At 34.2% G+C, this 8,680-nt stretch overlaps 1 protein-coding gene across 9 annotated transcripts; it reads right to left on the bottom strand.

Moving 5' to 3' along the window:
- Window positions 1-2,706: 2,706 nt before the first annotated feature.
- On the bottom strand, window positions 2,707-7,741 carry LOC103494918 (FHA domain-containing protein DDL). 9 transcript variants are annotated; one of them, XM_051083046.1, is made up of 11 exons: window positions 7,427-7,740; window positions 6,435-7,001; window positions 6,014-6,101; window positions 5,383-5,449; window positions 5,080-5,137; window positions 4,850-4,942; window positions 3,899-4,013; window positions 3,756-3,803; window positions 3,630-3,675; window positions 3,462-3,532; window positions 2,707-3,003 (listed from the first exon to the last, which is right to left on the bottom strand). In XM_051083046.1, exons 2-11 carry the CDS (start codon window positions 6,934-6,936, stop codon window positions 2,964-2,966), a joined length of 1,128 nt encoding a protein of 375 aa, XP_050939003.1. In that variant the 5' UTR covers window positions 6,937-7,001; window positions 7,427-7,740; the 3' UTR covers window positions 2,707-2,963. The 9 variants fall into 9 exon arrangements, with proteins under 9 accessions (XP_050939003.1, XP_050939005.1, XP_050939002.1 ...); XM_051083048.1 differs by having other exon boundaries at window positions 7,567-7,740; XM_051083045.1 differs by having other exon boundaries at window positions 6,435-6,944; window positions 7,427-7,739.
- Between the last annotated feature and the right edge of the window lie 939 nt (window positions 7,742-8,680).

The raw sequence follows: 8,680 nt of genomic DNA, 5'->3' as shown, positions 1-8,680 counted from the left end.
ACCTCTACCCTATTCTCAGTACTTCTACTTTCTCCACTTCTAATTTGCATTCCCAAACTTACAATTTTCATTCAAAAATAGGAGAGTTCATTATATTCAGTTTGGTCATCTTGCTCCCAAAATTCTTCTTTCTTTCTTATCTTGGATTGGTCTTTCTATGTCCTCTCTCTTTCTAACTGCAAATGCATTAGTTGTTTAAAAGCTAAGATGTCTAGATTATTTTTTCCTATGTCTTTCTCTACTTCTCTTACACCACTTGAACCTCGATGTATGAGAACCATCTCCAATAATTTCTTTTAATGGATATCGTTATTATGTTAGTTTTTGCTGACAATTTTTAGCAAATTTACTTAGTTTTTTCCTTTGCTTACAACTTTAACGAATGTCATTATTCATAAATCTGTACCCTATGTTGAAAATCTTCACAAAAACCAAAAGTTTTGGTCGTTGTTAGTGGTGGTGAATTTTGCGATGCTTCTATTCAACCCTTCTTTGATTCAAAGGGTATCTATCATAAAAAATCTTGTCCTTTATACACTAAACAAAATGAAATTGCATAATTCAATCACCATAGAGTTGAAACAACAATATTCTTACTTTTTCATTCATCTGTTTCCTTAGATTTTTGGCCATATACCTTCTATACTACAATTTTTCTTATTAATCAAATGTCCTCTTCATCTTTCAACATGCTTTTCCCATTTGAAATGTTTTTTGGTTACACTCCTGATTTGCATCATTTAAAGTTTTAGGATGTGCATATTATCCTCTACTCAAGCTTTATACAAAAGATAAATTTGAACCAAAAACTATTCAGGACATATTTCTTGGTTATCCTCTTAATTTTAAAGGTTATATCTACTATAATCCATTAACCAAATATACTCTTTTTTCAAAACATGTTATCTTTCATGAAACCATATTTTCCTTTGCCATCTCACATTTCCCTAATCCATCACTACAACCACTCATGTTATGCAAACACGAGCAAAATCAAGCATTTCTGGCCTCAACCGGTCCCACAACTCCCACCTCTTATTCTGAAACTTCCAAGTATCTTGAAGGGCGATCCGTTATGTGTGAGGAATTCAGTTGCTCTCCAAGAACATGGTACATGATCTTTAGTACCTCGACTTCCCTCCATGAATGTTGGTTGTGAATGGGGTTTTCGAACCAAATACAATCCTGATAGTTCAATTGCTCGTTACAAAGCATGGTTGGTTGCTGAAGGTTATCATCGGGTACAAGGCGTTGATTTAGTCAAAACCTTCAATCTTATTGTCAAGAAACCTACCGATGAGAGCTTTGATTTCTTCAGGCAAATTGCCAAAAACAGATCATTCGTAAAAACTGCCTAAAACGTCAACATGCCACTTAAAGAAGCACAAAAGAAATGGGCTAAAAAACTGCAGCCCACGCAAAAATAAAGAAACTACAATTTAGATGAAAAAGGATCATTTCATATTGGGCCACAAGCCACACTAATTCAAGATAAAAATAAACAATTAGACTTGACCGAGCGCAGTGAGTGAAATCAAAATCAAAGTGAAGTCATCTCCATGCCCTCATCTTCCCCCTGGAAGTTCCTAGAGCCCATAAATAACTAAAATCCAGCCATCAATACCATCCATTTGCAAAGAGTGAAGAAAAAAGAACCACCGAACCTTCATCAACTATGGTAGCTAGGCATTGTCTTTTTAGGCAACGATTCTTCTTCCAAATCCCCATATTCAATGAATTTAGGATGGAATCGCCTGGGTTCATTTGAGGATTTGTAATATAAGTTTAGAGCTTTGTGACAGCATTTTCTTTTATATTCTTGTTTTTTCCCTGAGGGGGATTGGGTTTCATAAAATAGTCTACAATAAATCTCAGCCACTCCACCAGCCAGCGGCCCCCACGCAATTAATGATACCATCATTTTTATCAACTCCTCCTTGCTCCAACAACCAGTCAAAGAATTAACTACCTCCCCCAAAGTTTACAAGTTCTAAAACCTCACACTACTTTGAATAAGAAACAAAACATTACATAGACTACATGAAAAGAGAATATTGCTCAAAGGATACAAACTCTACAACGAGAAAAAAAAAACAACACAATAAAAGAATAAAACCAAAATCAAATGAGCCATAAAACTTAAAAAGAATATCCAAAGGAGAACGCACACTAGTCCAGTGAGAGAAAAAGACAGCTCGAAAGCACCAATTTGCAAAACAATAATCTGACAAAGATGACCAAACATGCCACTGAAATATCATTCCATGTAACCATACTGACAAAATGCCCAAACCCTTGTTTCTACCACTAAAAATTTTAACCAAGGACCATCCACCACTTAAGGCCTTTTGAATTATTAAAGAACAGAGAAAACCATCCAATTTCCTTGTGACCACACAGGGAAATTATGAACTTTAGTCAAAGTTCTCCCTTTTATCTCCTGAGAATTGCTAAACGATACAACAAAAGCTCTCCTCCTCCAACCATGTCTTGTAGAACAAAAAATGACTTTGCTCATTCTCTTGGATCCAATACAAACTAGAATGAAATTGTCATCATCAAAGTGCACTTATCCTAAACTTGAAGGGGATGGGGGAAATCTACAACCAAGCCATTGCAAATATAGATTAAATAAATGATCATTGGAAGCCTGAAAGTCAATGTCAAAGAAGTGCAACTTATTGGAATATATCTATCAAATGCATGTAGCGCTAAGAGATATCAAAATTTTACTATTAATAGACTTGAAAATGCATCACTTTTCAGTTCAGTTGAAGACATTTTTAATAGGACATAGCATAAAAATACTTTCTTTGAAGGTATTGATTACAAAGACAAATCTAGAATGGTTTGCCAATTACCCGCAACATCCTGATGATGGGAACATCTCTGGAGCCTCAATGAAAAGGAAACATATTCCCCACCGGATGAATTGACAGACGCTAAACTAAATTCGAGGCTTATCATCCAGCTGACTTCTCATGCAACAGAACATATTCTCGACTGCAAAAATTAGCAAAATAAATAAATAAACAAAAATGAATGTATAGAAAATGTTCAGAGTGCATCAAGAACAAACCATCAAAGAAAACAAAATTCAGCAGTATTTTTCAGATCCATATACAATAAGAAGCTGCTCCATTAAGGACCAAATGACATTCCGTCATTATTGTTAACAATTGAGCTTGATTATTTTAGAATCAAAATGGAGATTGTTTAACAAGTTAATACGATAAGTTTGTAATTTAGATAAGATGTAGTATAAGTAAAGAACATATAGATTCAGCAAGAAGTTGCATGCTGAGAACTATTTGTGAGATAAATAAAAGGTTGTCCAGCCTATCTGTCTAAATTACTAATGGAAGCAGAAAACTCATATCCTAGAACATCTTTAATACTACTCCTCCAAAAATGAATCTCAAACACAAAATGAAAGTTCAAGATATTGTCTAATATCTTACCTACTATTGCCGAATCTTACAGTGTCTTTTTCAAAAAGTTCATAGTAACGTTGTGGTTCAATTGCAGCATCCTGCAAATTCAAAGATAATAGAAGGAATCACGGAATAAGTCAGACTTAAACCATCAAAGTCATGAATTACAAAAAATGGATGAAAAATGTTTCTTACGTTGATATAAGTCTTATTTGTGCTTCCTAGATCCATCAAATAAGGCCTACAAATGCAACAAATTAATAAATAAAAATAACCTGAGATTGAAAATTTCCTGTCATGTCAATCATGGCATAATCTTACCTTACTTGTTTTGACAATGTACCATCAGATTGCTCCTTCTCTACTTGCCTACAAGATAACAAAACAAAATTGAGTTTAAAAATGGGAATTACAAGCTATCCATCTACATCAAGGAAAAACAAAACTGCTAACATCAGATCCACCTAAACTGGATGACAGCATGTTGCTTGCTGCAAGACGGATGATCGGTAGGAATGTCTGCCACTCTTCTTTCTCTCCCAAAAAGGTAACAGCTTTGACGATGTATATAAAGAGGCTCTAACATTCATTCTGATATGTTAACACAGTTTCAACATTGTCTATGCAGAAAAAGCATTCTGACATGTTAAAATTAAGAACTCAAACATAAACCAAATAACTAATTTTCCATTATTGATTGCGTACATGTTTCTTCTCGAATGGAGACTCATTAGACACTTTCAAACTCTTCAAAGGTGTAACATCGAGCCATCGATAGAATATTTCAAATTTTTTAATCCACCAGAGAATAAAAACAAGGCACAATTTCTTATAACTATCTCTTATGAAAATTTCTTAGAACAATATCTACTCTTATTTAGTGTTCTTGCAAATGTTCATGCAATTTTAATATTTCCCCTCATCTCTCACAAAATATATATATAAAATCAGAGAACAAAAGAAAATAACATTTTCAGACAATCAGCCCCCTGTAAGATCAACCTTGACTTTAAGTAAACAAATAACGCTAGCTGCTGATTATAAATAATAAATAAAAACATTTAGTTCACACAAAGAAAGAATCCTCACATCTCATCGTACTTTCATTCAAGGAATATTTTGAGAATCAATCAACAATTTAAATTTTCATTCTGGTGGAAAAAATATCAGCAAATAAATTGAGTTACATAGGTAACAAATTACATGTATTTTACTAAGTAGAAGGAAAACAGTAATATATATGCTTTCCGTTGACAAAAGTATTGGGCTCACATACGTTAGACCACAAATAAGAGTTTGCTGCCTGTCCCATCACCAAATGGAGCTTACCCATTACCCATTAATACCAAAAGATGAATCCACATGTGGAAGTATGCAATGAAGTCAAATAGACTGCATAAATCAAAAGGCCTTACCATTCAGCACTTCTCCAGCCTTAAAAACATAAAGCCGCCATCTTACATCAGGTTTTCTAGCATCTGGAGGTTCATTAAACAGCAACGTAATACCTAACAAATGAGAGTAGATAAGCTTCTGAAATTTGTCTCAACACAAAGGATAAAGGAAAGCCATTTCTATGGGACTAAGTGCACAAGTTTCCCAACAAAACTAATTTAAGAACAATAGAGGAAATCAATTATCCCACCTCTGACTCTATTAGTTTCTGCTGCAAGCTTTCCAGATAGCTCAAAGGAAGGTTTGTCCTGCAAACAAAAATGGAAAACAAAACAAAACTTAGCCCACTAATGAGAAACAAATAATTCAACAAACAAAATAAATATTCCAACAGAAGGCAGTTTCCAGAGGAAATTTCAAAGAGACATGACGACATTTACGTGAGCAGGTAAAGAACAAATATGTATAGAATAAGAATGCTGACAAAAAATTACATGTTTTCCCCTAAAACATATTATTTTCAGAAGCCTAGCAAGCCAAGGCTAAAGCACACCTTCTGCTTAGCTTCTAAAGCTTGCTCGGCAGCCTTCATCTTCGCCACTGAATCATCGTCATCACTCCTGCTCATGGAAATAATCAGAACCTAATCAGAAGCTGCGAGGCAATAGATATAGATGATTCTCAGTACAACAGACCGAACCTAAGATAGGCAAGAAAATCTGAGGTTAAAAGCTTGGTCCTCTTCATCAACTATTAGAACAAAATTTCATTGTACTTTCAGTTTTTCTATATTCAGTAATTTGACTGAACTGTATACGAGCCCAAGTTTAACCTAGCTTCCCAATGACATCCAACAGATCCAGACAATAGTACGAGTTGTATGGGACATCAAGACATTGGAGTGTAATGGAAAATTAGTGAAGCATCAATCTTTTGGTCAACATTTTTTGCTAGTTAAACACTATAAAGAAGTGATCCAGACTACTTTCAAGCAGAACATTATATATTAGAAGTCATGTAGCATTCATCGAAAAAAGCAACATCTCTCCAATTCTGAATCATGTTCATGTCATAACAATATTCTTGCTTATTTGGAGGATTTTCCTATCCAGAGAAATTATGCTTTCCTTACAAAAAAAAATATTTTATTTGCATATAAATAAAAGGTTGCAAAAGCAGCTCACCGGCTTTCAGGTCTTCTTGAATTTCTCCCCTGGAAAGTTAGATGACAATTAGATGTTGTACTCCATATAAATTTTAAAGCAAAGACAACTGCAACAAAAAAATATCAAAAAAAAACTAAACTAAAAAAATAATAATAAAGCATACCAACTACTTAAAATACCTTATGAAGAATTGAGCCTTGTTAAATAAAGATGGGCAAAAGAAGAATCGTATCACCAATAGAATTCAAGTAATAAAAGAAAATGACAACTAAATATTAAATGCTATGTTAGGAGGATGCATTTTCTTTACGTACCAAGATAATGAATTCAAATTTACAGAAGAAAATAGGGAAGTGTATTCATTTTACAATTGAAACATAATTGCACATTACTGATAAGCAGTCACTTAAAGTATCATGTTTTGAGTAGTAGAAATCACCAGACACCTCATCATGATTTTTGGCATCAGGCTGGGGTGATGGGGACCTATGGCGGTTCCTTTGGTGGCGTTCTGATGGAGAAGAAGAATTTCCATGTCTTGACCTGGAAGATTTTCCATCCTTAACATCCTGTCTAGAACTCCTCTCCTTTCTCTCTCCCCCTAATTCCCTATCAGAGACTCTTTCCCGATGAGCTTCTTTATCACTACCCCTGCCACGGTTCCTTTCATGATCTCTATCACTTGATTTATCCGGAACTTTTTCAGCAGCTCTCCTCAATCGTTTGGTCCTTGGAGAAGGAGACCGAGTTCTTGGAGAACTTGACCTCCCATGCTTTGGAGATTTAGCGCGACTAGAATGCTTGTCTCTTGCTGGAGAACTGCCATTATGGGAGCTCTTGTGCCGAGTAGGTGATCTTCCTCTGCGGGAAGGACTCCTTCTAGGAGAAGATCGCCGCACCCTACCTGGAGATTCTGGGTCATCTGAAACATTTCGTCCCATCTGTTTTTCTGAATGACAACATCACCATACCAGTCTTTTAGAATTAAAGGACGCACAGGTACAACCTATAGACCAAATCATGTTCAAGAAAGGTCGTAACAACACTGAGAATATCCATCTAACTCCAATCAAGAAGTACTATTTTATGAAATACACATAAGCCACAAATTCAAAAGTTCATTAGAAACAAACAAGTTGTCAATTGAATAGCTATATATTACAGACAACGATAAAAATAAAGGTGACAGCTAGAAGCTCCAACTCTACTAAATCAACAGATAAACTGAAAACAAGCTCATTCGAACTTCAAACAACTGATTCACGGAAGATACTTTATTAACCAATATTTTTCCGAATACTAATGAAGAAAAAAGAATGTGACCTACAGCTACAAGTGGAGTGGCCTAAACAAAATTTCCCCCAAAAGGGTATCAGCAAAAATAAAAATTCACAAGCGTGCAACCAACTCCAAACAAAAAGACATCCTCACATTCGTGTCTAGATGATCGCCAAGAATTCCAACACATCAATTCCTCTATGGAACGACATTTCTCGATTCTAGAGTAAATGGCTTTCCATTTTGGCGTGAATTTGTGGCCGGAGAAAAGGAAAGCGGCGCAGTTGCCTTACCGGCTGAATGGCGTAGAGAAATGAGAGTGAGAAAGAAACAGGAGCAACGGGAGGCTGATGGTCGTGTGCTCAACGCTAGGGCTTGGGTTCGTTCGTCAAAGCAAAAATTCCAACTGTGAAAGGGTTTAGGCACACACTTTGGGAGGTTTTCGGACTAATAATTCTACGCACCAGTTGAAGGACGACAAGTCGGGATATTACAACTGGACAGTGCTTTTGTTCTTTGGGCTACAAACTTGGGCTTCTCCCACTTTCTTTATTTGGGCTGCCGGAGGAAATCGTGAAAATAGCAGAATCCTCCGTAAAAAAAAAAAAAAAAGAAAAATTACAAATCTCAAAATTATTTTGATTCATGACATGTTATGGCAAAAGTTACTTGTCACATAAATTTTTTCAATTTTTTTCCCAAATTTACCTTCTACCGATGACAATTGCTTACAATACATTTGTTAAGACTAAAAAATCAAACAAAATATCACATATTAATACAGTATATTTATAAACACATTCACTTGTGATAAATCTTAACTAAATCAAAAAATATTATGTCGTTGTAGAAGATTGAACTAACAATCGTAAAGGTATGGCTTTAGTTTCAACATCTCTTAATTATTAAGATACAAAATCAAGTAATTAAGGAATTTGTATACTTCATATTATTTATTAAAAAAAATATTAAATAATACATTTTACAAATTTTTAATAACAATTTCAATCTACATCATCCCCTAAAATCGTCAATTTGAATTCAAATTCCCTAAAATAACTTCAAAGTTAAATTCAACTATTTCGCATTTTTTATTTTTTAAATTATTTATAAAAAAAATATACATAAACAATACATAATACATATTTGATATTCTAACATTATTTTTCACCCTATTTTAACTATTAGTTTTAATTCAAATTTATAACACTATTTTTAAATCCAAATTTTATACCTTAATTTTAGATTGTTACTTTGAATTCCTAAAATTGTGTCAAATGTAGGGGATTTTCCCTTGATTTAACTCCAAGATAAATTTAACTGTTAAGTGTTTTTTATTCTTGAGATTATTCATCAAAAAAATAGACCTCAATAATACATAATACATATTTTATATTTTAACATTAT

This window comes from Cucumis melo, chromosome 4, assembly GCF_025177605.1.
Source record: "Cucumis melo cultivar AY chromosome 4, USDA_Cmelo_AY_1.0, whole genome shotgun sequence".
Lineage (NCBI taxonomy): Eukaryota > Viridiplantae > Streptophyta > Magnoliopsida > Cucurbitales > Cucurbitaceae > Cucumis > Cucumis melo.
The sequence above is the reverse complement of the archived record's forward strand: the minus strand, read 5'-3'. Positions and strand labels throughout refer to the sequence as shown.